The sequence below is a fragment of the Haliotis rufescens genome, unplaced genomic scaffold (assembly GCF_023055435.1).
Source record: "Haliotis rufescens isolate VD_foot unplaced genomic scaffold, xgHalRufe1.0.p SCAF_17, whole genome shotgun sequence".
In the NCBI taxonomy this organism is placed as follows: Eukaryota; Metazoa; Mollusca; class Gastropoda; order Lepetellida; family Haliotidae; genus Haliotis; species Haliotis rufescens.
The window spans coordinates 16814161-16841181 of record NW_025963857.1 but is presented as its reverse complement, the minus strand read 5'-3'; the positions used below and the strand labels follow the sequence as shown (position 1 = coordinate 16841181).

General features: G+C 41.4%; 1 protein-coding gene across 2 annotated transcripts in view; it reads left to right on the top strand.

Annotated features, from left to right (window-relative positions):
- LOC124137951 (importin-4-like) overlaps positions 1 to 27021 on the top strand; it is a 40510-nt gene that overhangs the window by 5703 nt on the left and 7786 nt on the right. The window contains exons 7-29 of one of the 2 annotated variants that reach the window (XM_046504409.2): positions 1513 to 1555; positions 2541 to 2606; positions 3911 to 4012; positions 5081 to 5164; positions 7310 to 7444; positions 8229 to 8270; positions 9818 to 9871; positions 10585 to 10694; positions 11726 to 11834; positions 12677 to 12815; positions 13551 to 13664; positions 13974 to 14090; positions 15702 to 15825; positions 16060 to 16171; positions 16996 to 17111; positions 18446 to 18523; positions 19615 to 19778; positions 20692 to 20885; positions 21524 to 21694; positions 22537 to 22745; positions 23889 to 24021; positions 25168 to 25272; positions 26165 to 26234. In XM_046504409.2, the coding sequence (XP_046360365.2) occupies positions 1513 to 1555; positions 2541 to 2606; positions 3911 to 4012; positions 5081 to 5164; positions 7310 to 7444; positions 8229 to 8270; positions 9818 to 9871; positions 10585 to 10694; positions 11726 to 11834; positions 12677 to 12815; positions 13551 to 13664; positions 13974 to 14090; positions 15702 to 15825; positions 16060 to 16171; positions 16996 to 17111; positions 18446 to 18523; positions 19615 to 19778; positions 20692 to 20885; positions 21524 to 21694; positions 22537 to 22745; positions 23889 to 24021; positions 25168 to 25272; positions 26165 to 26234 (2591 nt within the window). The remainder of the gene's footprint in view (positions 1 to 1512; positions 1556 to 2540; positions 2607 to 3910; positions 4013 to 5080; positions 5165 to 7309; positions 7445 to 8228; positions 8271 to 9817; positions 9872 to 10584; positions 10695 to 11725; positions 11835 to 12676; positions 12816 to 13550; positions 13665 to 13973; positions 14091 to 15701; positions 15826 to 16059; positions 16172 to 16995; positions 17112 to 18445; positions 18524 to 19614; positions 19779 to 20691; positions 20886 to 21523; positions 21695 to 22536; positions 22746 to 23888; positions 24022 to 25167; positions 25273 to 26164; positions 26235 to 27021) is intronic. The other variant, XM_046504411.2, reaches the window with a different exon arrangement.

Here is a 27021-nt window from a genome sequence, read left to right as displayed (position 1 = left end):
TAGAAAAGATTCACTTGTATGCATGTAAGAAATATTAAGGTGAAAAAGTTAATACACCCGTGGTTATGGTTTATGGTGATTGTGGTCGCTATCCACTGTATATTTTTGCATATATTAAAGTTATCAAATGTTGGTTAAGAATTTTAAATATGCCTTTGTATAGATTTCCAAAAAAGTGTTATAATATGTTATTGTTGTTTGATTCAAATGGTAAAAGAAACTGGGCAACTGGTGTTAGAGAACTCTTATTTGAATCTGGTTTTGGTAATGTTTGGTATGATGACTGAAACAAAGACTAAAAGATATTTATTTACAATCATGGGTTGTTTCATTAGCATTATCAAATAAACACTTTTATTATAAACTTTTTAAATCTTACATTTATAGAGAATGCTATCTCGTTGATATTACCATACCAAAATATAGAAAAGCATTGGCATGGTTTCGTTGCATGTCGCAAGATCTACATATTGAAACAGGCAGATATATAAATACCCCACGAGATTGATTGACAGGCAGGCATGAATACCAGGGGGAGTTCGGGGAAGCATGTCAGATGTAATGTTACATGATCATTGATTCTGATCTGTTTTAATTAATCAGTCATATATGATCTAATGTGATCGGTTATTGATATACTACTCAAAACTAGTTAAACAACGCCACAATTGGAATGCCAGAGTATGTCAAGGCTGTGTGTTGCAATACGAACCTGTCGTGACAGATGAACTGTAGTCATGAGGAAATTGGGTATTCTGTTACTTCTTTTGAGTAGTACCGTATTCGACATAATAAGCGCCCCTCTCTAATAAGTGCCCACGGCGATATTTGCTAATATATTGGCTAAGGAACAATCCCAATTAGCACCCCTTCTGATTGATCAATGTACACAAGACTTATTTATGTGTGTATAACACGCACTCGTGTGTTATATGCACCCTTAATTAATGGCAATTAAATTCTGGAAAAAATATATCTGTCGTACATAAACATTTCAGCTGTCAGCATAAATCACAAAATTTGTCTTTCAACTCTAGTTTTTTCACCAAAATAATATTCTAAGAGCCCCCTATTTCTAATTTTGAGAGTGCCCTGGGCGCTTATTACGTCGAATACGGTATATGTTAAAAATAAATGCAATATTAAGGTCCGGGTGTAGATTCTAACAGTGTAATCAAACAAGTGATCCAGCTGTCCCTTATACAGTTATAGACAGTTTAACATGGACACTTAAGGTAACAGTAAAGTGATGTCATTGGACGGAACTACAGTAAACTACGTTTATAATGAACATGCTTATAACGAACTGACCAAAGTAACAAAATATTTTTTAGTCCCGGACATTTGTTGAAAAATGCTGTATATATGCTTATAATGAAAAACAGTTATTACGAACTAAAATTAGTGGTCCCTTTGAGTTCCTTATGACCGTAGTTTACTGTACTTAATTAATTAAATTTGGTTTTGCTTGTTTCCTTTTACTGTTCATGAGGCATGTGTTCTTGTGTATAGGTCTATGACAGAGTTGGTGTTCTTCGTGGGAGATGACGAGAGTGTAAGTTGAAATATTTCACTCTTGAAATGACAAAATCTTAACTTGTACACATGAGAAATGTAAACATTATTCAAACAAAATTTGTCAAGAAAGTCTTGTCTACTTTCAATTCTTTTCGATTATAAATACATGGATATAACGAAAACGGATGGAGCGAAAAAACGGATAAAACGAACTGTTACAAAATTCCCGATTTATCTCCTATATATTATCATATAAAATTTACGTACATAACGAACTCTCTACAGCGAATTAACATATGTAGTGAATTGATATCTGATTCCTGACAAGCCCAAATACCACTAATTAGTGACGTGTATAGCGAACTGAGAAATCTCACTCGGTGTCAAGTGTCACTGACAATTAGCTATACGCAATCAGCGGCGAATCAACACAATCAGCGTTGATGATTCAACCTTGTTAAACTTGCATTATGTTAGACTTACCTGTACATGTAATTGGACTAATCTTGTCTGTAAGCAGGTAAGACAAATTACGTGTATTGTGTTTTGTTTTATCCGAGATAGTGGACGTTTCCGAGCAAAAACGTATATAACGAACCACGTATATAGCAAACTGATTTCTCCGATCTCTGTAGTTTGTTATACCCATGTTCTACTGTATCTTTGGTGTTGATTATTTCGAAAACATATTTGAGAATTTTATTCCCATCAACATGTTCAACCTTATTGTTTTTTAGATAATTTAGCATAAATAAAAAATGCATCACAGTGTTTATTTGCAGTCGTGTTTAGTATGTAGACAACACTTTGTAAATATTTATGCCTCTAAATTTTCACAGAACATGAATTTTATGTGTAAACAATATTAGATATTTTAAATATATAAGTTTAGGTTCTATATTTTCTTATGTGTTGATGCAGTTATTTACAGGCCACTATGATACAGCAGTTATACAGTTATAGCAGTTTGATTCTTCTGTGGTATCAGAACATTGCTTCATTAACAATTTTCTTTTCTTCAGAAATTTATTCAATCAAGTGTACCTCGCGTTGTTCAGATAGTGAGAGAGCTGGCCCTTCAAGATGAGGCAAGTAACTTGTGCTCCTGTGAAAGATAAGACCCGTGATAAGTTTCCCTGATGTGACAGACCGTGTGATCTTATGTCATCGCAAGTCATCTGCCTGCGTTGGTGTCATCTTCCATAATCTTTTGCCATTTTTCAGGGGAGTGGGGTAGCCTTGTGGTTAAAGCATTCACTTGTCTCGCTGAAGACCCAGGTTCAATTTCCCACATGGGCACAATGTGTGAAGCCCATTTCTGGTGTCCCCCGCTGTGATATTGCTGGAATATTGCTAAAAGCGGCGAACTCACTCACTCACTTTTTACATTTTTCACATATTATCCAAATTAGCTGGATGGATTGAGCTTAAGTTTTGTGTGGATTTAGTGTTTGGGTTCAAATGTTTTCAGGCATGAAAATTACATTTTCAATATGGCCTCCAGGTAGCCATCTTTGATTTAAAAAAATATACTAATCTGAAATCAAAAGGGCCAGAAGCTTGAAACTTAGTAGGTGAGATGGTCACAACATGTACGGGTAGTTCCAAGTGTGTTCAAGGCATCTTCAGTGGAAATCAAATATGGCTGCCAGCAGCAGTATTGGAATAAATTATTGAGTGTCGTCCGTCATTCACATCCCCTCAGAAACCACTGGACCAGTGGGATGAAATTCACATCCTTGTTCCCACCGCAACACCCCAATGTTTTCAAGAAGTTCCAATCTGATTTTGAAAATGGCTGCCACAGTATCCAATGAGAAAGCTATTTTTTTACCATTGCTCAGCCTTTTTTATTCGAAAGGAATAATGTTATGAAATTTGCTGAATGTAAGTTTAGTCGAAGTCAACACATATCTTCCTTTATTGGAATATTTTTAGTTTCTACTTTGATTTGACCTTTGTGTTTGGACCATGCTCTTATTAATTCCCTCTAAATTCATTTTTTGGCTTTGTACACATCTGTACAGTGTAGGACTGAGGAATGTGAACTTTGGCATGTTTTTTTACTTGTGGTTCATATCCAAGTCCTTGTCAAGTTGCTGTCTGTTGACATTGGAACTGTTCACTGCATAACTGTGTGAGTGCTGTTAATATATGAACAACATCATGCCAAACTCAGCACTGTAATCATTTAATGATCCTGTTGAAAAAACAAAATACATGTTCCTCCCCACCGACTTTGCCTACCAACCCAATTCCAAATAACTGGGCCGCTTTGCATGAGATGTTTTTGATAATAGCCTGAAAGTATTCCAGTTGTCAAAGCTTGAAGTAGAATGTTAAATCTTGGCACTAATTACATTGACTACATTATGTTCGTCCATCTCCCCAGGACAAGGCGTGTGAGGTGATGGAGCTGTTTGACGAGCTCCTGGAGACGGAAGTGGCCATTATCATGCCGCATATACGTCTCATCGTCGAGTTTAGCTTGGAGGTGAGTTGTCAGTCATACTGTTGCTAGACGTTTGCCGAATTGTCACTTTACCATGTTTGTGTGTTAATAAATATGCTAACTTACAAAGTGATACCTTTCTCCTATTGCTGTAATTGCTACACGATTGGTTGTTGGTTGGGTAGCCTAGTTGTTAAAGCGTTCACTCATCAAGCCGAAGGCCTGGGTTTGATTCCCCACATGGGTAGAATGTGTGAAGCTCTCTTCTGGTGTCTCTCATAGTGATTTTGGTGGAATATTGCTGAAAGCTGCATAAAACCACGAGTGCTTGCTACACGATTAGTAACATTCCTTTACTAATAAACTAATCAGCACTGCCTAGGATGAAGTTGGTGTATACTTGAAGGGCTAATACAGATCAACTGCAGCAGTGTAAATCTTTTCCACTCTTCAAGAATGTCATCTTCCCGAGGCAAGAGAGTTACCTGACTTAAAAAGTCCAGTTTCCACCCTTGCCAAACTAGGTTGGAATTCATGGGCTCGATCGTAGCGCTACCAGTGGCTGTTACCAGTTATATCCCTTCTAAGCCTCTCCCATGGACCCATCAGATTCCACCTCCCATATCACTTGCATTTGCTTCAAACAAAATGGCGGCATCCAGTCAGGACGATCTGATCGATAAACAAGATCTATATTGTGATAAAACGTGTCTTACATCGCGAAATGCATCAAAACACGTGAGCACCTTGATTAAAAACAAGAAAAGATTTTGAAATTATCTGTTGACAACGAGTTAGCGGTGCACATGATTTGCAAATCCTGCAGTCGACCGAAATCTGCATGACATTTTATGAACCGGATTTCGATTTCGTTGCGCGAATTTGATTGGACTATGCATAGACTCGTTAGTCCAGCCAAAATGTAACTCTATAATACCAGCCTAATTCGGCAAGGGTGGAAGCTGGACTTTTATAATAATCAGTTAACTCTCTTGCCTCGGGAAGATGCAAGAATGTAGAATACAGTTAGATGGTATTCTTACCCGGAATCCACATGTAGTTGTGAAGTACAGATGGGTTGTCTATTTTGTTCAACTTTTTTTTCCCCAGTTAGCAGCAAATGGTGAACTGGGAGACAGCGTCCGGGTCAAGGGCATGTCCTTCATAAGTTCACTCACAAGACTCAAGAAGAAGGTACATATAGCATGAACAGTGTCAAAAATAATATATGGTCATCATAATAGAATGAAACATAAAAGAAGAATTGTCCAGATCAATTTTTCTTGTTTTTGAAATTTTCTTTCTTAAATTTCCAGGATGTAGCAAAAAATAAAAAAAATCATGATTAGTTTCAGGTTAATAGAAGCAAAAAGATGTTCTAAGTAATCATAGTTTTCAATAGTCAGATCCACAAACATCGGTCAAACTTTAAAGTGTGTGCAATCAGAACGCCGTATTTCATGTGTGACCTTGACCTAGGGAATACAAGTTCCTCAGACATTCAGTTGCAAACACAGTCAACGACATGTGACGTCATAAGGTTTGTAGTTCTCTTGAAGATTAATTATTTATATTGATAGTTTAAGCTTAATGGACTGCCTTCGTGGTCTAGTGGTAGAGTGTGCGCCTGGAGAGCGGAAGGTCAGGGTTCGATCCCCAGCCGCGTCATACCAAAAGATGTTAAAAGATGGTACTTGTTTGTTACCCAGTCTGACGCTCGGCATTAAGTAGGTAAAAGAAGGACTGGTCGGCTTGAAGTCAGTTAACTGTTTCTGAGCGGGGTATTCATGTGCTAGCACTATAAATCGGTCCGGACAAGTACAAGCTGTCACACACGCACACACGCACGCACACACACGTTGCTATATAAGTGCAATAATCTTGGACGCAACCTTTAAACCTGATTTCAGCAGCTCAAGCTAAATGACTGATGTACAAAGGAAGGATCCTTTACACCATTACATTGTTCCTGGATGATGTGTCAGATGTGACTGTGTAACCAAGGGCAAAATGGGAGAAGAAAATGGATTTTTGATAATTCAATTTGCCATGGATGTTTGAGAGATTTTTGCCCCATGAGTTCATTGTTCTGAATGGTAGTTACAACAAGGTTGTTGTTTTTGAAATTGCCCATTGACGACATCTTTGGTCTCGGTAACGGATCCCTTGTTCCCCAGGCCATCATGTCTGACTGACTGATCCCTTGTTCTCCAGGCCATCATGTCTGACTGACTGATCCCTTCTTCTCCAGGCCATCATGTCTGACTGACTGATCCCTTGTTCCCCCAGGCCATCATGTCTGACTGACTGATCCCTTGTTCCCCCAGGCCATCATGTCTGACTGACTGATCCCTTGTTCCCCCAGGCCATCATGTCTGACTGACTGATCCCTTGTTCCCCCAGGCCATCATGTCTGACTGACTGATCCCTTGTTCTCCCAGGCCATCATGTCTGACTGACTGATCCCTTGTTCTCCAGGCCATCATGCCTGACTGACTGATCTCTTGTTCCCCAGGCCATCATGTCCGACTGACTGATCCCTTGTTCCCCAGGCCATCATGTCTGACTGACTGATCCCTTGTTCCCCCAGGCCATCATGTCTGACTGACTGATCCCTTGTTCCCCAGGCCATCATGTCTGACTGACTGATCCCTTGTTCCCCCAGGCCATCATGTCTGACTGACTGATCCCTTGTTCTCCAGGCCATCATGTCTGACTGACTGATCCCTTGTTCCCCAGGCCATCATGTCTGACTGACTGATCCCTTGTTCTCCAGGCCATCATGTCTGACTGACTGATCCCTTCTTCTCCAGGCCATCATGTCTGACTGACTGATCCCTTGTTCTCCAGGTCATCATGTCTGACTGACTGATCCCTTGTTCCCCCAGGCCATCATGTCTGACTGACTGATCCCTTGTTCCCCCAGGCCATCATGTCTGACTGACTGATCCCTTGTTCCCCCAGGCCATCATGTCTGACTGACTGATCCCTTGTTCTCCCAGGCCATCATGTCTGACTGACTGATCCCTTGTTCTCCAGGCCATCATGCCTGACTGACTGATCTCTTGTTCCCCAGGCCATCATGTCTGACTGACTGATCCCTTGTTCCCCAGGCCATCATGTCTGACTGACTGATCCCTTGTTCCCCCAGGCCATCATGTCTGACTGACTGATCCCTTGTTCCCCAGGCCATCATGTCTGACTGACTGATCCCTTGTTCCCCCAGGCCATCATGTCTGACTGACTGATCCCTTGTTCTCCAGGCCATCATGTCTGACTGACTGATCCCTTGTTCCCCCAGGCCATCATGTCTGACTGACTGATCCCTTGTTCCCCCAGGCCATCATGAAGCAGAAGCTTGTCCCAACCATCCTCCAGGTGATGTTCACTGTCATGACAACCATCGAGGAGGACGATGACACTGAGGAAGATGAGGATGTGGAGTCACACTCACCTGGACAGTATGCACCACAGGTAAGGTCGTCAGATCAGAGAGGTCACAAAGAATATTCTATTGACAGTGTTCGAAATTAAACATACCAAACAAGAGGTCCTTGTCAAAACCCTAATGGTAAAAGAATCAGGGGTCCCTGGATACAAATACCATAGATGAAGACACTTAATTTCGAACACTGTATTACTATTTCTCTCCCAAGTACAGGCAACATCAATACAATGTCTATCAAGAGAACGCTCGGATATAGTTCTTGGGTCAACTTGGCTCTCAAAAACGTCTTAGCATTATCCCAAGTCTCATGTTTCCATGTTTTGCTCACAGGCCAACTTGTATAATAATAATTATTATGCTATGACTTATTATAATAAATGCTAAAAATAGTTGTATCTGTTCATTGTTGGGGATACTGATCACAAAACTGCCATCTGTATAGATAGTAGACCAGGGTTGACTTGAAGAAAGGTCTTCGCAATACAACTGTTTTTGTGAATGTGTTAGCTTACATTTTTTATTAACAACAAACTTGTTAAGTTGCAAAGATGTTTTACAAGCTGATATTTTCCTTGATAACTTTAGGCTTCATCTATCACACCAGAGTCTCTGGGAACACAGTGTCATAGCAGCAAACGTTTCTGGTGGAATGGTGTTGAAAGAGTTTAGTTAAACTTCACAATAACCTTAACACCAATGTTTGTTTACGATAGTGCTTTGAAATTGTTTTATGCCAGTCAGTAAAACCCATGAGGCATTGTTACAAAGGTCTGTCTGTCTGTCTATCTGTGTGTGTGTGTGTGTGGACAGAGTTCACGCGATGGGGAGAGTCCAAGCAAGGTGGCCTCGCAGGTGAAATGGAAAAGTTATTTTGATGTTATTTTTCTGGCATTTCATTTTCTTTAATGTTGAAACCATGTTTGTTGGCTTTACCAGTTTGTCAGAGGATTATGTGTTCATTAGTTACTACTTATTTGATTGTTTTCAGTCTTTTCATATTTCTCGTGACTAAGCAACAACTGTGTTTGTTCTCTTTATTCTTCTGAACTGTTCATTTGAGGCCATTAATCTAAGGAACCCAACCAGTGATCTAAGGCATCCCACTAGTGATCTAAGGCACCCCAGCTGTGATCTAAGGCACCCCACCAGTGATCTAAGGCATCCCGACAGTGATCTAAGGCATCCCACCAGTGATCTAAGGCACCCCAACAGTGATCTAAAGCACCCAACTAGTGATCTAAGGCATCCCACCAGCGATCTAAGGAAACCACGAGTGATCTAAAGCACCCCGACAGTGATCTAAGGCATCACACCAGCGATCTAAGGAAACCACGAGTGATCTAAGGCATCCCACCAGTGATCTAAGGCACCCCAACAGTGATCTAAGGCATCCCACTAGTGATCTAAGGCACCCCACCAGTGATCTAAGGCACCCCACCAGTGATCTAAGGCATCCCGACAGTGATCTAAGGCATCCCACTAGTGATCTAAGGCAGCCACTAGGGATCTAAGGCATCCCACTACTTATTTAAGGCAGCCAACAGGGATTTAAAGCATCTCACCAGTGATCTAAGGCACCCCACCAGTAATACAAACTCCAGTTGCATCCCTTGGCTGCACCAGGATCTTTTGATCCTGGATTCTAGTTCCAGATGCACTGAATCATATCCGCAGTCTGTCAACTCCATCCTCATCCCTGTGGGTCCCCATCTGTGTCATTCTACACTTTCCTTCCACAGTTAGATGAATGGTGGAATTATAAGGCAGATATAATTCAAAGTGACTTTACATCTACCCGACTGACTCCATAATTGAAGTTGGGCAGATTGAGAATAATAATAATGATGATGATGATGGGCGTGGCATGTTATTATGCTCTAGTAGCTACGGTGCTTGCTCATGCTTATATTGCTGACTGCAGCTTTCAATAAATCTGCTTTCACTCACTTTAAATTGAATATTTGAAAATGGGAGTTTCTTCCTCTTTAACACTTGATGCAGAAGGACACATCTCCAGGGCCCACTTGCACAAAGCGATCTTAGCGCTAAGATGACCATACCTCCCATACTTTAACAGAGTCTTGCGGTAATCTTAGCGCTAAGATGGCTTTGTCCCAGTGTAATTGCTGTCTGTGTTTATATGGTGATGTTAATCACTGAATGCAGGTTGTCGACTGCTATATCAGGCGTCCATGTTGCTCATGTTGATCAGGGGGCGGTCGGGTACCCTAGTGGTTAAAGCGTTCGCTCGTCACGCCGAAGACCCGGGTTCGATTCCCTACATGGGTACAATGTGTGAAGCCAATTTCTGGTGTCCCCCGCCGTGATATTGCTGGAATATTGCTAAAAGCGGCGTAAAACCTCACTCACTCATGTTGATCAGTGTATTTACTGTACAGGTTATCGACACGCTGGCTCTTCATCTTCCTCCAGACAAGCTTGTCCCAGAAGTGGTGAGTAAAACAATTTGCTATCCATGATGTTCAAAATAATCAGGGATGGTTGGGTAGCCTAGTGGTTAAAGCGTTCGCTCGTCACGTCAAAGACCTGGGTTTGATTCCCCACACGGGTACAACGTGTGAAGCCCATTTCTGGTGTCCTCCGCCGTGATATTGCTGGAATATTGCTAAAAGCGGTGTAAAACCATACTCACTGACTAAAAATGATTAAGTTTACCAAAATCCTTACAAGGCACTTTCATCCACTCTAGCACACTGTGGACATATGCAATCTTTTCTTGTTTTGGGAGATGATAGAGACATTGTTGACTTAAGATTTAGCGACAAGCCATGTGTCTGGTAGCTATGGTAACTATACAATAAGTCTTTTGAAAGATGCCTCTAGTTGAGAGTGGTCTTGCCAGTGACAAGCCATGTGTCTGGTAGCTATGGTAACTATACAATAAGTCTTTTGAAAGATGCAGCTAGTTGAGAGTGGTCTGGCCAGCGACAAGCCATGTGTCTGGTAGCTATGGTAACTATACAATATGTCTTATGAAAGATGCCACTAGTTGAGAGTGGTCTGGCCAGTGACAAGCCATGTGTCTGGTAGCTATGGTAACTATACAATATGTCTTATGAAAGATGCCACTAGTTGAGAGTGGTCTGGCCAGTGACAAGCCATTTGTCTGGTAGCTATGGTAACTATACAATATGTCTTATGAAAGATGCCGCTAGTTGAGAGTGGTCTGGCCAGTGACAAGCCAGGGTTCCGGAAGGCTGCATACATCGCTATGGCTGTCATAGCTGAGGGCTGTGCTGACTACATCATGAACAAGTAAGCTACAATACCAACTTGATTTTCATGGCCATGTTACAAGGACAGCTTTACTCCACCCATCTTCCCGAGGCAAGAGAGTTAACTGACCATGCTGACTATAAAAGTCCAGTTTCCACCCTTGCCGAACTAGGCTGGTATTATGCAGTTACATTTTGGCTGGACTAACGAGTCTATGCATAGTCCAATCAAAATCGCACACCGAAATTGAAATCCGGTTCGTAAACTGTCGTGCAGATTTTGGTTGATTGCAGGAGTTGCAAATCATGTGCACCACCAACTCGTTGTCAGCAGATATTTTTAAAATCTTCTCATGATTTTAATCAAGGTGCTCATGTGATTTGATGCATTTCGCGATGTAAGACCCGTTTTATCACAATATAGATATTGATTATCTATCAGATCGTCCCGACCGGGCGCAACCATTTTGTGTGAAGCAAATGCAAGTGATACGAGAGGTGGAATCTGATTGGTCCTTAGGAGAGGCTTAGAAGGGACATAATTGGTAATAACCACGATCGAGCCCAGTAATTCCAGTCTAGTCGGCAAGGGTGGAAACTGGTCTTTTAAAGTCAGTTAACTCTCTTGCCTCGGGAAGATGTACTCCAGGGTGAATACAGGGCATAGAGGTAGCTAGTGATTAATGCAGACTACCGTATTCGACGCAGTAAGCGCTCAGCTCTAATGAGACTTTTTTTAGTGCTTGCAATTAGGCCATTTACAAAAAGGTCCAGTGAACATACTTCACAGGGGCTAATGGCTTGTACACAACTGGACTTGTCATTTTGGTGGTGGATATGAGTATTTCATGCTTGTGATATGTTGCTGTTTGTTAACAAAACAAATAGCAATAATCATGTTAATAATCACGGGTATTTTTAGCAACTGTAGTTTACATTTAGTTGAAAATTGAATTATTTTCCAATGAAACACTCATCTGAATGTTGCTCAATGTGTCCAATTGATTTTTCATGGTTGTATGATCCTCAGGGAGCTGAGAATGAAAACCTTTTTATCATTACCATCTCCAGGCACCTGAATGCCATCCTGCAGTGTGTGTGTAAAGGCCTGAATGATCCCGACCCCATTGTCAGAAACTCAGCACTGTTTGCCCTGGGACAGTTCTCCGAGCATCTACAGGTAACAGTAGCAATACTGATTGGCTGGTTTGGGTCACATGTACTTTAAAGATGTGCGACCCGTAAAGATCTGGGATAGAATAGATCTTCAGCAACCCCTGCTTGCCATAAAAGGCCACTTTGCTTGTCGTAAGTGGCAACTAACGGGATCGGATGGTCAGGCTCCCTGGCTTGATTGATGCATGTCATCAATCCCAATTGCGTGGCTCGATGCTTATGATGTCAATCACTGGATTATCTGGTCCAGACTTGATTATTTACAAACCGCCATCATATAGCTGGAATATTGCTGAGTGCAGTGTTAAACAAAAAAACTAACTAAAAGATGTGCATGGTAGAGACAAAAAATATTAACCTCACAAAAAATGTGTGCATACCAGGATTTCAATTGTTTTATGTTTGGTAATCTAAATTGATTGGTGGTGTAACTGTAAATATTAGTATAATTTATCCCCTCTGAAAATGCAGGTTAGAATTGGTCTCAGTCGGAATTGGGTGGTTGGGCTCGCTGACTTGGTGGAGCTGTCATTGTATTTCAATTGCATAGATTGATGCTCATCATGCTCATGACATCAATCACTGGAATGTGTGGTCCAGACTTACTATTTACAGAGCACTGTCATATAGCTCGAATGTTGCTGAGTGCTGTGTTAAACAACAAACAATTGATTAATAATTGTATGTTTTTTTCTTTTCTTACGTTTTAGTATGCAATTATACATGAGAAATGCAATATATAACTAAAAGATAGCTTTCTGTCCCTTTTGAGCATGGTGATATGAAAGACTGGAGACCTAAGTCTGACAAAAATCAAACATCAAAATGTTTCTTTTCCTATTACAGCCGAACATCAGCAAGTTTGCCTCGGAGTTACTTCCCCTGTTGTTCCAGTATCTAGGGCGGGCTACCCAGGAGGCTGACAAGAACCCTAAGGGTCTCACCAAAAGTTACTACGCTCTGGAAATGTTTATTGAAAATCTAGGTGTGTAAATTGTAGGAGCAGTCTGCGACTTTAGTCTCTAGTCCGAGTCTGGTAATATTCTGTTCAGTGATGTAAGCTTGGCTAAAAATAGTCCATATGATAACGCAAAACTCCTCTGAAAAAGATGCTTAGAGCCATGTTCGGGCGGTAGACTCAAATATTTTTGAACCGACTGTAAAAGGTCATTTTAACTATTGTAGTATTGTGATAGTTAAAAATGCTATTGCGAAGTATTCTGAGCCTCCCTACCTTCAGACAATAATTAATTCCTTACTTCATTGCACATGGTGTCAAGCAAAAAAATATCTTCATGCTATGTTTCAGTAGATAACAAGAGAATATATTTGGCTATTTAAGCGAGGGAAACTCTTATTATAGTCTGGTGTAGATGTAAACTTATGAATTTGCTCTGACTAAAAATCAATGGATAGATATCACACCATTTAATGCGTTCATGCTTTGGTTCAGTAAATAACAAGTGAATATGTTTGGCGATTTAAGGGAGGGAAACTCTTATTATAGTCTGGTGTAGATGTAAAGTTATGAATTTTTTTGACTAAAAGTCAATAGATACATATTATACATGTAGACTAGATTATACATGTTTGTAATTCTTTCACATCTTTCAGAATATTGATTGCCAATTAATCAACATTCACATTCATAAAGGTCATGAGTGGAATTGTCTATCAGTGTCGTATCATTAAAGCAATTGCAACCATTTGTGATTTCCAGAAAAAGAAATCCTTCCATTCCTGCCAAACCTGATGGAGCACCTGTTGATGGTGCTGAAGAGTTCCCCGTCAATGAGAGCCAAGGAGCTGGCCATCAGTGCACTGGGAGCTGCAGGTGAGTCTTTCTCTCCCCCCCACCCCACCCCACCCCACATCATACCCTGTAGATCTCCCCCAGCCCATGTTGGGTCTTATTTCAGCTCTGGGGTGGTCGGGTAGCCTAGTGGTTAAAGCATTCGCTCGTCACGCTGAAGACCCGGGTTCGATTCCCGACATGGGTACAATGTGTGAAGCCCATTTCTGGTGTCCCCCACCATGATATTGCTGGAATATTGCTAAAAGCGGCGTAAAACCATACTCACTCACTCACTTTTACAGCTCTGGTCAGCCAAGGTGACTCATTCACTCAACGTTGTCATTTCAGCTCTGGCCGCTAAGGAAGGTCTGGTGCCATACTTCCAGGAAGTGATGGATCACTTCAAAGTGTACCTCACTGCCGTCGACAACGAGGACATGAGGAAACTACAGATACAGACTATAGGTACGATAGCATAAAGCCTCACGGTTATAGTAGAAGGCTTCTATATAATGTTAGGTTATCGTTATGTACTTTGAACCTGATAGTAAAGTATTTCTACTCGATCTGGACTCCACAGATTACTGCCCTTTAATGATTGAAGTGATCCTAGATAAATAAGGGGATGTGATTTGATTGTATCCCCGTGTCACGGGTTTTTGGACGCTTAAGAAACATTGTAGTTTTCATGCTAATCACAAGAACAACTGTAAAACATCTCACTCATTAATAATAGACAACTTTATCTTAAAAACAAGCCTTTATCTGAGTATTTACAATATGTGTCTGATGCCCAGTGTCTAAAATAACTGCCTGCCAGCCGGTAGCTTCTGTCAGGCTGCATGAAATTGTCTTGCACCTGCCCGACATCGGCAGATAATTTGAAGACTATTTACGTATTCAGTTTTATTATGACTCCTTGTAGATTCTCCAGTAATTGTTTGCATTCTTTCAACTGAATCAAGACGTGATTTGTCTCTAAGATTTTGCGATTTTTCAATATTTATAATGCCTGAAGGGGGCAGGTTATTTTGAATATGGGCTGGCAACACTTTGGGTCACCTCTTGTTGGGTTTTAAGATTATTTCAAACACTGGTGATGTTATAATCGCGAAAGATCGCGATAAACATGGCCGTCTGAAAACGTATGATCTCTGAATGAAAACATATGATCCACGATACATGGATATCCAGTGTATTATCTCTCTATTCTATTTTGAACAGATACCCTGGATACATTAACCACTTCTGTCACTAATTTGGCAGGGGATTTCACTCGTTTTTGAAAAAAAATTGATTTGACAGCTATTTTTAGTGTTGTGCCTTTTGGTCAGGGGGGGAACGGGTGGCCCAGTCGTCTAAGGCGCCGCGATTCGCTGTGCAGAGTTGCGTCCCTTGGGCACGCCAGAAACCTATGATTGTGGGTTCGAATCCCGGTTCGCCCCGATTATGTTTCTAGGTTTGTCAGCACCATACCTGTGCTCGTGGGTTTCACTGAAGTGGTAAACGTCTGAGACCTGCATCACTTCGGGCTTTCCTCCCACATTAAGCTGACACGCCATGATATATACTGGAATACTGTTAAAAGTGGCGTTAAACCCAACTCACTCACTCACTCACTTTTGGTCAGGATTCAGAACAAAGCTATTGTAGTTAGTGGCTCCAGGGTATTTATCCATAAAGAATGGAGATATGATGTTTTTTTGTTTCTTTGTTTGTTGTTTAACGCCGCAATCAGCAATATTCCAGCTATATGACGGCAGTCTGTAAATAATCGAGTCTGGACCAGACAATCCAGTGATTGACATCATGAGCATCGATCCACGCAATTGTGATCGATGACATGCATCAACCAAGTCAGCAAGCCTGACCGCCCAATATCGTTAGTCGCCTTTTACGACAAGCATAGTCGCCTTTTATGGCAAGCATGGGTTGCTGGAGATCTATTCTACCCCGGAATCTTCACGGGTAGGAGATATGATGTACTTGATAAGCTAGGATGCAGATATGATGTACTTGATAAACAAGGATGCATATTTCCTGTCCAGACTCTTTCAATGTTATAATTCCTCTCAGATACCCTTGGAGTGCTTGCGCGGAGTGTCGGTGACGAGACCTTCCTGCCTCTGTGTAAAGAGTGTATACAATTTGGTATCAACCTGCTGGAGAATGCTGATGACCCAGATGTCCGACGTTGTGTGTAAGTAAATACATTAAGTGATGTTTAGAGCAAATGGACAAGATATCACTCTTTAACACACACACACACACACACACACACACACACACACACACACACACTCACACTCACACTCACACTCACACTCACTCACTCACTCACTCACTCACTCACTCACTGCTGTGATATGCATGGAGTATTATAGGTAGTTGTGTACACATTGACTGACAACCTGTTTGACCGTTTTGTCTCTAGCTACAGCCTGTTTGCTGCTGTGTCCAACCTGTTGAAGGAGGAGATGGGCTCCTATCTGGCCAAGATAGTGCACTACATGTTGCTCTCTGTCAAGTCCAATGAGGGCGTTACGGTGAGTTAGTCCTCACACACTCGAATCAATTCAACAATCTCTTTCACAATCCTAATCTCTGAAAGCTTTGTCCAAGGCCAATCATAATCTATTTCAGCTTCATTCTGACCAATCACAATATGACCAATGACAATCTATTACAGCCTCATTCTGATCAATCACAATCTATTACAGCCTCATTCTGACAAATCACAATCTATTACAGCCTCATTCTGATCAATCACATTCTATTACAGCCTCATTCTGACCAATCACAATCTATTACAGCCTCATTCTGACCAATCACAATCTATTACAGCCTCATTCTGATCAATCATAATCTATAACAGCCTTATTTTGACCAATCACAATCTATTACAGCATCCTTCTTACCAATCACGTTCTATTACAGCCTCATTCTGACCAATCACAATCTATTACAGCCTCATTCTGACCAATCACATTCTATTAAAGCCTCATTCTGACCAATCACAATCTATTACAGCCTCATTCTGACCAATCACAAACTATTACAGCCTCATTCTGACCAATCACAAACTATTACAGCATCATTCTGACCAATCACAAACTATTACAGCCTCATTCTGACCAATCACAAACTATTACAGCATCCTTCTGACCAATCACAATCTATTACAGCCTCATTCTGACAATCACAAACTATTACAGCCTCCTTCTGACAAATCACAATCTATAACAGCCTCATTCTGACAAATCACAATCTATAACAGCCTCATTCTGACAAATCACAATCTATTACAGCCTCCTTCTGACAAATCACAATCTATAACAGCCTCATTCTGACAAATCACAATCTATTACAGCCTCATTTCAAAGAGGAGGCAGAGCAAGTGGCCATATTCAATGATGGTGATTTCCAGGATGAAGAAGACATAGGGGATGACGATGAAGAGGATGATGATAATAACAAAATTGATGGGTACGTTGAGTGTGATATCATCTATAAGCCATACAGAAGGTTACAGATTTATGTAACCAGAAAGCCTCTGGGGCCCTAATGCTACTGAAATTTTAAGATGGCACCTTTCAGCCATGAGAGATTAGAGTCCAACATATTTCACTGAATTCTCTATACATTGAAATCTATCCTCGATTATGTTGTGTGTTATATCTTCATTCATTATGATAAATACCCTGGATCCATCTGATACCAAAGCGACCCGTGAAGACCCGGGTTAGAATTGGTCTTCAGCAACCCATGCTTGTCGTAAGAGGCGACTAAGAGGATCGGGTGGTCAGGCTCGCTGACTTGGTTGATGCATGTCATCGTATCCCAATTGCGTAAATTGTTGCTCTTGATACCAATCACTAGATTGTCTGGTCCAGACTCGATTATTTACAGACCGCTGTCTTATGGCAGGAATAATGCTGATTGCGACGTTAAACAAACAACCAAACAAGAAATGATACCGAAGCTTTGTTTCTGAAATGACATCACCATCTCTACCTCTATTATCAATAACATCGCACCGGATTTCTCTTCTCAATGAGTGTAATCTGATTTGATGATTATTTTTAGCAGTGCATCTTCTGAAAAGGTTCTAAACAAAGCCATGGCAGCGAACTGATCCAGGGTATTAATCATCACAGAAGCTATAGTACCCTAGATTATTGAGGATGATATAAAATGACCACTTTGGCTTAACAAAGAATTGGTTCACAGTAATGTTGCTTAAAATACATATTTTTTTAAGGATAGACTTGGAAACTAGTATGTTGGTCCAAGACTAGTGGAAACCTAGAGGAACTTGTTTATTTTCCTCAACTCACTAGTCCGGGATGAGCTGTGGACTAGTAGGCCATCATGAGTCATCGTCTAAGGGCATTCCAGGGTCGAAAAGCTCCCCTTTTCCTCATGCTCATCATAAGGGTTTGAATGATGATGAAGCTGTCAGTCTCTGTGACTTTGTTGATTGGTTGTCATAGTAACCCAGTGGTGACGTGGGATGTTACGTATGTTATCAACTGTGGGTTATCATTGGTGTGATATTGCTGTGATATTGTTGAATATTTGCGTTATACAAAAAATATGCTTTCTGTCACAGGTTTCCCTGGTCCAAGCTCTATTATATATTTAATCTGCCGAGATATAGCTGGAATATTGCTGACTGTGTCTATAAACCAAATGTTTTTAATTCTGTCAGTCACTGGTTTACCTGGTCTGGACTCGATCATCTACAGGACGATGTGACTATTGCTGACTAAGGTAAAACAACATTCTAGTTGAGTATAATGTTAATGTTGTATCCCCAGCATCAGTGTGGAGAACTCCTACCTGGACGAGAAAGAAGACGCGTGCACATCTCTTGGGGAGCTGGCCGTCAACTGTGGGTCAGTATCACCATCCATAGAACTTGTTACATTTGTTTGCATCCTTTGTCTTACTTATCTGATGCAGCCTTCTCAATAGAATTCACATGGCACATCTAGCCTGTTTCATAGTGGAAGTTGTTGCAACTTACAAATACCTTCTCTGACAATATGATCCAGGTAGGGAATAGGCCTTCAGCAACCCCTGCTTGCCGTAAGAGGTGACTACGCTTGTTGAAAGAGGTGACTAATAAGATTGGGAGGTCAGGTTCGCTGACATGGTTGATGACTGTCATCGTATCCAAATTGTGTAGATCGATGCTCATGATGTCAATCACTGGATTGTCTGGTCCAGACTTGATTATTTACTGACTACCTTCATATATCTGGAATATTGCTGAGAGTGGCGTTACACAACAAACAAACATTGAAAACATTTCTGAAAATATTTAAAAGTTTCATTAATTAACATGTGAGGAATGGGAAGGAAGTCTTTCTGCTATATATGCATGTATATTCAGCTCTCTCGCTCTCACCTGCCCTAGGCAATGGCATTAACTGACTATGTGAGTCCTGTTTCCCCTCTTCCCAAACTAGGCTGGAATTTCATCGGTGGCTATGACAAGTTATGTCCCTTCTATGTCCATCCTACTGACCAATCAGATTCCATCTCTCTTCCATCTCTTGCATTTGCTTCAAACAAAATGGCAGTGCCCAGTCAAGACGATCTGATCGATAATCAAGATCTATTTTGTAATAAAACGGGTTTACATCACGAAATGCATAAAACTACCTGAGCATCTGGATTAAAAACTTTTAAAGATTTGGAAAATTTCTGTCGACGCCAAGTTGATGGTACATATGCTTTGTAAATCCTGCAATTGAATGAAATCTGCACTGCAGTTTACAAACCGGTTGTTGATTTGGTTATTTGATTTTTATTGGACTCTGCATAGACTCGTTAGTCCAACCAAAATAGACTCCAAAATTCCGGCCTGGTTTGGCAAGGGTGGTAACTGAACTTATATTGTGAGTTCACTCCCTTGACTCGGGAAAATGTTTCACTCTACGTTGATGTATGTTCTGCCACATGTTCGTATGTTCTGCTACAGGTCTGTGTTCCTGCCCTACCTGGAGACCAGTTACACAGAGGTCCTCGGCCTGATAGAGTTCCCCGCCCCGGGGGTAAAGAAAGGCGCCATCTCCTCCCTGTCTCAGTTTTGTCTGTGTGTCTTCCAGGTGTTCACCGAGACACAGTCACCCGAGACAAAAACAGGTCAGCCTCATGGATTCTCCAGATGCATGTTTGATTGTGTTCTTGTTTTTAAAAGGTCTATCATTATCATTATTTTGATTTTGGCAGAATGATAATGATATTTTGAACCCAGATCTGTCCATGCATGACCATGCTACAGGCATTGTCACATAGATGATTCTCGACGGATCATAGGTTTTTGGATGTCATACGTTTTCGGACGGCCATTTTTATTGCGATTACTCACACAAAGTTGGGGGCGGGTAGCTTCACACAGATATTGGAAATCCTCAGATGATGGCTTGTTTTTGAGAGAAAGTTGTCTTTTAAAAGTGAATGACATGTTTTACAGAGAGAAAACTACAAATGTTTCGAAAACCAATAACACAGGGATATAAACAAGTTACTATTTTCTTACCTGAATTATCACCGATGTTCCTAATGGCGTCAGTATGGGGCTGTTATATCTGTGGAAGGTGCTGTTATTTGCTGAGCAGAGTTCCATCCCATAGTTGTGCTGGGATCCATTGGTCATGGGCTTTGTTCCAATTATGATCCATGGCCTTTAAGGAAACATTAACTGTGCCTCTTCACTTCTCTTCTTAGCGGTGTTTTTAACACTCACTCACTCACTCACTCACTCACAAGTCTCAGACAGGCACAGGTACATCATGCAAGATGCCATTCATGATCACATCCGTGCTGAATAAGGCATAAAACTATGCTCACTCACTGTCGCTCGCTTGCTCTCAGACAGGCACAGGTGCATTCATGGTCACATCTGTGCTGAATAAGGCATAAAACTATACTCACTCACTCACTCACTCACTCACTCACTCACTCACTCACTCACTCACTCACTCACTCACTCACTCACTCACTCACTCACTCACTCACTCACTCACTCACTCACTCACTCACTCACTCTCCCCAGCACTGAGCTCCATGATGCCGGCAGTCATCCAGAAGCTACTGGAGGTAGTCAAGACGGACATGGACCGCACGGTTGTCATGGCGGCAGTGGATGCTCTGCACGACATGCTGGAGAAGATAGGGGAGCCAGTGCTGAGTGAGTCTGGCTCCACTGATGCTATACTCACAACCGTAAAGGAGATCTTTACACACAAGGTAAGTGTGGATGTTTGAGCTTTAATACAGCGATTTGCATTTATCTTAGGAAAAACTTGAAAATCTGGTAGTAGTCAAAGGTTTTGAGTTGCTTGGTCCTGGAGGGATCTGATAGATTTGAACCCAGTCCCAGCCCCATGTTTTTCAGAACTATATCCTTGTTGATTAGTTTTCACAAAGTGGTGTCAATTTGAACTTCCTCAATCATTGAGCTCAAATGCTATGATAAGGCTAAAAATTAATAGCCTGCATCATCATAAAATTCACTGCATGTCAAACGTTCGTCAAATACTGTATTCCAGTATTTTACTCATCAAGGAATACATTTATGTAGGAAGGCCCTTTCCCAGGTTGATTGTACACAACTGTTTATTTGGTTACCTGGTTACAAACTAGTTTGAACTACAAAAAAAAAGACACCGCCCGCCTGCACTCTACCTTCAAAAATCATTGCCTGGGAACCAATTCTTTCTTTTTTGTAAAGCCTAATGGAAAAACTGATGAATTATTTTCTATTCCATCAAACAAACATGAAGAAACACAAAATTGTCATGTTGTTATGAAGAGATCATTTGTGTGATATGTGATTGACCTTGGCCATGACCTTGACCTTGACTATGACCTGTCCTTGACCCCAGCTGGCATGTCAGGATCAGGAGGATGAAGATGATGATGAAACCCAGGCGGAATATGACGGGATGCTGATCGAATCTGCGGGGGATGTGTTGCCGGTGATGGCGAGGCTTCTGGGAGGTCAACAGTTCCTCCCATTCTTCAGCAGCTTCCTCACTGACCTCCTCAAAAGACTGGTAAGTGGGGAGATCAGTGGGTTTGATTAGAGGAGATCACAGGGTTTGATATAGAGGAGATCAGAGGGTTTAATATAGAGGAGATCACAGAGTTTGATACAGGGGAGATCAGAGGGTTTTATATAGAAGTGATTGCAGGGTTTGATGTAGAGCAGATCACAAGGTTTGATGTATTTGAGACTGGCTTTGAAATAGAGGAGATCACAGGGTTTAATATAGAGGAGATCAGATGGTTTGATTAGAGGAGATCACAGGGTTCGATGTATTTGAGACTGGCTTTGAAATAGAGGAGATCACAGGGTTTGATATAGAGGAGATCAGAGGGTTTAATATAGATGTGATTGCAGGGTTTGATGTAGAGCAGATCACAAGGTTTGATGTATTTGAGACTGGCTTTGAAATAGAGGAGATCACAGGGTTTAATATAGAGGAGATCAGAGGGTTTTGATTAGAGGAGATCACAGGGTTCGATGTATTTGAGACTGGCTTTGAAATAGAGGAGATCACAGGGTTTGATATAGAGGAGATCACAGGGTTTAATATAGAGGTGATCAGTGGGTTTGATTAGAGGAGATCACAGGGTTTAATATAGAGGAGATCACAGGGTTTGATGTAGAGCAGATCACAGGGTTCGATGTATTTGAGACTGACTTTGAAATAGAGAAGATCACAGGGTTTGACACAGGGGAGAATACCATTGGAATTAGTTTGGAGTAATCGTCACATACATGTACTTACAATCACAACAATAGTGTGCAAGACAGGAATTAGCACGAGGGAAGGTGAAGCCTTTGAATTGCTCTCTCCAGACTTATCCTCAATATGACCAAATTTTATTGCAGAAAGAGACAAGCTCCACATCAGAAAAGTCGTTTGCAGTCGGGACTCTTGCCGAAACAATCGAAGCATGTGGTCCTACCTCAGTAGCCTTCGTGGACACATTGTATCCAGTGTTCGTGAGGATGATACGTGAGGAGGATGACGAAGTCCGCAGTAACGCGGTGTACGCTCTGGGCGTGCTGGCCATGTACGGGGGAGAGAAGATGCAGGTGTATCCTTGATGTCGGTGTACAGAGGGGCCAGTGGAATATCTCATCTTAAGTATACCACTCAAATGAAGTCAAAGAACACCCCATTCTTTCATATTACAGGGGCCTAGGGTAGCCTAGTGGTTAAAGCATTCGCTCGTCACGCCGAAGACCAAGGTTCGATTCCCGACATGGATACAATGTGTGAAGCCCATTTCTGGTGTCCCCCACCGTGATATTGCTGGAATATTGCTAAAAGCGGCGTAAAGCCATACTCACTTCACTTCGTATTACAATAGTTAATCGGTCTCTTCAGGTCACCCTGACGTACAATATGTCCTTAGCAACCTGTTGGTCATGAGAGGGGACTTAATGGACCAGGGTGCCATTGTACAAAACAACCTTAGCGCTACGACTGTCGTAAGTCTATGTTAAGGTATGGGAGTTACGATCACCTTAGCACTAAGATCGCTTTGTACAACGGCACCCAGGTGGCCAGGCCTGGTGACTTGGTTGATGGTTTTGTCAATGTACCCCGGTGTTGTGGATCGCTGCTCATAAGATCAATCACTGGATTATCCTAATGAACCCCTGATTTTTTCATTACCGTGCCATTACAGATTAACTGGTAATATGGAAAAAAAAGAAAAGTTTTTTAACTTCTTTTGAGTAGTTTGTCTACAGATTGCAGTGACTTATCTAGTAAAGTATGTTTTATGCCAAGGTAGCCCAGAAGCATTTGACAGTGGGATGTTTGTGAAAGAAGGTTCACAATTAGAATAACTGAAGTCGATTTTTTACAGGCCACTGCCATATAACAGGAATATTGATGAGTGCAGCATTAAACAATGAACACTCACTCACACACACGCACCCATGCACACAGGCTCGCACACACACCTACTTGAGAGTGTGGAGTAGTTTGCCTGTCACACTCAAGACCTGGATTCACATCCTACAATTGGTACAATGTGTGAAGCCTGTTTCAGGTGTTTTTCTTCCGTGATTTAGCTGGAATATTGCTATAAATGGCATTAATCCATACTGAGTCACTTATGTCAGTGACATGGCTTCAATGGTTAAAGCTAATAAATCCACAACGTGTAATCGGTCCGAAGCTTCTGCGGGCAATCACCATGACACTTGTGACCTTGACCCCACCCCAGCCAGTACAAGGACATCCTGAAGATGTTGTTTGACATCCTGAACAAGGAGACTAACGGCCGCGTCATGGACAACATCGCTGCTGCCAGCTGCCGCCTCATTATGGCCAACAAGGATCAAGTTCCTCTTGAACATGTAAGTGATCATGGGACAGTTTAACATGGAGAATAAGAGATTTACATAATCCCTGGGCAAAAGAAAGTATACTCTTGAAAATTAGATTTGACAAAAGAATTTCAAACTTGATCAAAACGATACCAGGCTAACAACTGCAAAATTAAGGTCCAAAACACAACTATGATACCTGTTTCAAATACCTGACCATGTTTGATTCAACCATGTTTTTTTTCAAATACCTGACCATGTTTGATTCAACCATGTTTTTTTTCAAATACCTGACCATGTTTGATTCAACCATGTTTTTTTTCAAATACCTGACCATGTTTGATTCAACCATGTCATGGAATAACGATAATTAAATAACTGTTTGTTGTTTGCTTCACTTTTAGCCACCATTAGACATGGGTGTATGCTTTCTTACGTCCTGCAGTTTAGATAAGACAAATTGGATTGACTGATGTTATCTGTGTCTGTTTGGGGCAACACATTCCAGTTATAGGAAGTGGGCATGGTAGGTAGGTAGGGAGGGAGTTTTGTTTGTCTTTTTAATACTGCCCATGAAACAACTACGGACAAAGACACTGACATGATTTGTGAGGCACATATAATTATATTTATATGAAAATTAAGCTGGTGAAAAAACATTTTCATTTGGAGCTATTTTGCAGGCTTGGTCAGATTGCCCAAAACAATGATAGTATAGGTCCATCATTATTCATTGCTCTGGGATCATCATTTCATTTTGTGAAGTCATGTATGATGTATTCTTGGCACAGCATCACTAAAGGCCCTCCACCTTACTGCCTACTGACTAAAGGCCCTCCACCTTACTGACTAAAGGCCCTACATCCTACTGACTAAAGGCCTCACGCATCTTACTGTCTACTGACTAAAGGCCCTCCACCTTACTGCCTACTGACTAAAGGCCCTCAACCTAACTGTCTCCTGACTAAAGGCCCCCCACCTTACTGCCTACTGACTAAAGGCCCTCCACCTTACTGCCTACTGACTAAAGGCCCTCCACCTCACTGCCTACTGACTAAATGGCCCTGCACCTCACTGCCTACTGACTAAATGGCCCTGCACCTCACTGCCTACTGACTAAAGGCCCTCCATCTCACTGCCTACTGACCTATGATTGGTCACCCTGTGTGTCTCCAGGTGGTGCCGGTGATCGTGCAGTGTCTGCCGCTCAAGGAGGACATGGAGGAGTGGACCACCATCTTCACCTGCCTGCTGCAGCTCTACAGCCACGGCAGCGAACATGTCAGTGCTGCCTTCTGTTTCTCACTGTCTCACGTCATGCTTAGCTCACCTGATAGTCTTCTCCTACCCCCTCCTGTTTATGTTTACATTTTGATAAAATGATGTAGAATGAAAACAAGATCATATTTGATGTTTCCAGCAATAGTCTGTGCGAAAACTGCTCCCAGCCCATTCATGGCAGCCATATTGAAAATGTCATTTTGACCCATGACACTCTTGTTTTTATCTTTATGTCTCGTGTACGAAGACAGTACTTTATAGTTGCAGTAACATTTCTTTTGAATATTTTGAACTTGTGTAAAACAATGATTTTAATTGTTCTATATGTCATCAATGTCATCAATGGTATTTCAGGATGCTTGCCGTAAAAGGTGACTATGCTTGATGTAAAAGGCGATTAACGGGATCGGGTGGTCAGGCTCGCTAACTTGGTTGATGCATGTTATCGATCCCAATTGCGTGGATCGATGCTCATGATATCAATCACTAGATTGTCTGGTCCAGACTTGATTATTTACAGACCGCCGTCATATAGCTGGAATATTGCTGAGTGCGGCGTTAAACAACAAACCAACCAAAACCAATGGTATTTTAGGACATTCAGGTGAGCTACAGAGCATCATGGCTCTTCTTTTCATGTTTTGCGATTTTTGCGATAATGAAATTTTTTTACGAAAAGGTAAAGATGAAAATCTATTGTTTGGTCCAAGTGGCGATAACTTGGGTTGTTCTCTCCCTTGGTTTTAGTGAGCATTTTCCTGATATTCAAATGGTTCTGTCATAAATTATCCAAGATGTTTAATAGTTGTAACACATTGCAAGTCAGACACCCACAGTTACAAAATTGTCTCAATTGTTTTCAAACATTTTATCTTTGATGTTTATTCCACAGGTGATAAAGCTCCTTCCACAAATACTGAAGTTGATCGCCAGCATACTCGGTTCAGACACTGTCAAACAAGGTGAGACATGCTTTAATTTTGAAATATTCATGTCAATTGGTGTAAATATTCGATTCTGTGACATGGCTGGAATAATAATAATAATAATAATCATCATCATCATCATCATCATCGGGGGCGGTCGGGTAGCCTAGTGGTTAAAGCGTTCGCTCGTCACGCTGAAGACCCGGGTTAGATTCCCGACATGGGTACAATGTGTGAAGCCCATTTCTGCTGTCCCCCGCCTTGATATTGCTGGAATATTGCTAAAAGCGGCGTAAAACCATATTCACTCACTCACTCATCATCATCATCATCATCATCCACTTATAACGCACATAATAAGGCAACAATAATAGTATTTCGGTCAATGGATCAGTGTGCACTCTCAGTTTCCTTCTCATCTCCCTGGGGAGTATACAACCTGAGCTGCCTGTGAGGCGCTAGGTAACAGTCACTATCTTATCCTACCTGGTACCCATTCACTGCTGGGTGAATGTGACTGACCGAGGTGTAAAACAAAACCACAAAATGTTGCTCATGCTTTCAGTCACTTGTTTGCTGGATCAATTATCGATTATTAAAAAAGAGCTGGGATGATACACCAGCTGCGAGATCTGATACATATCACGATACATGCATGCGCTCTTCTCTGTGATGCATAGCCATCTTTTTCATAGACAGCATGGCCAAATACCGGGCACACTAACGATTTACAGTTGGTAATGTCAAGTATGGCGCAATGGATGAAAATATTTACGTTTTCACTACTCATTTTCACTACTAATTAGGGTTTGGTGTAATGTTT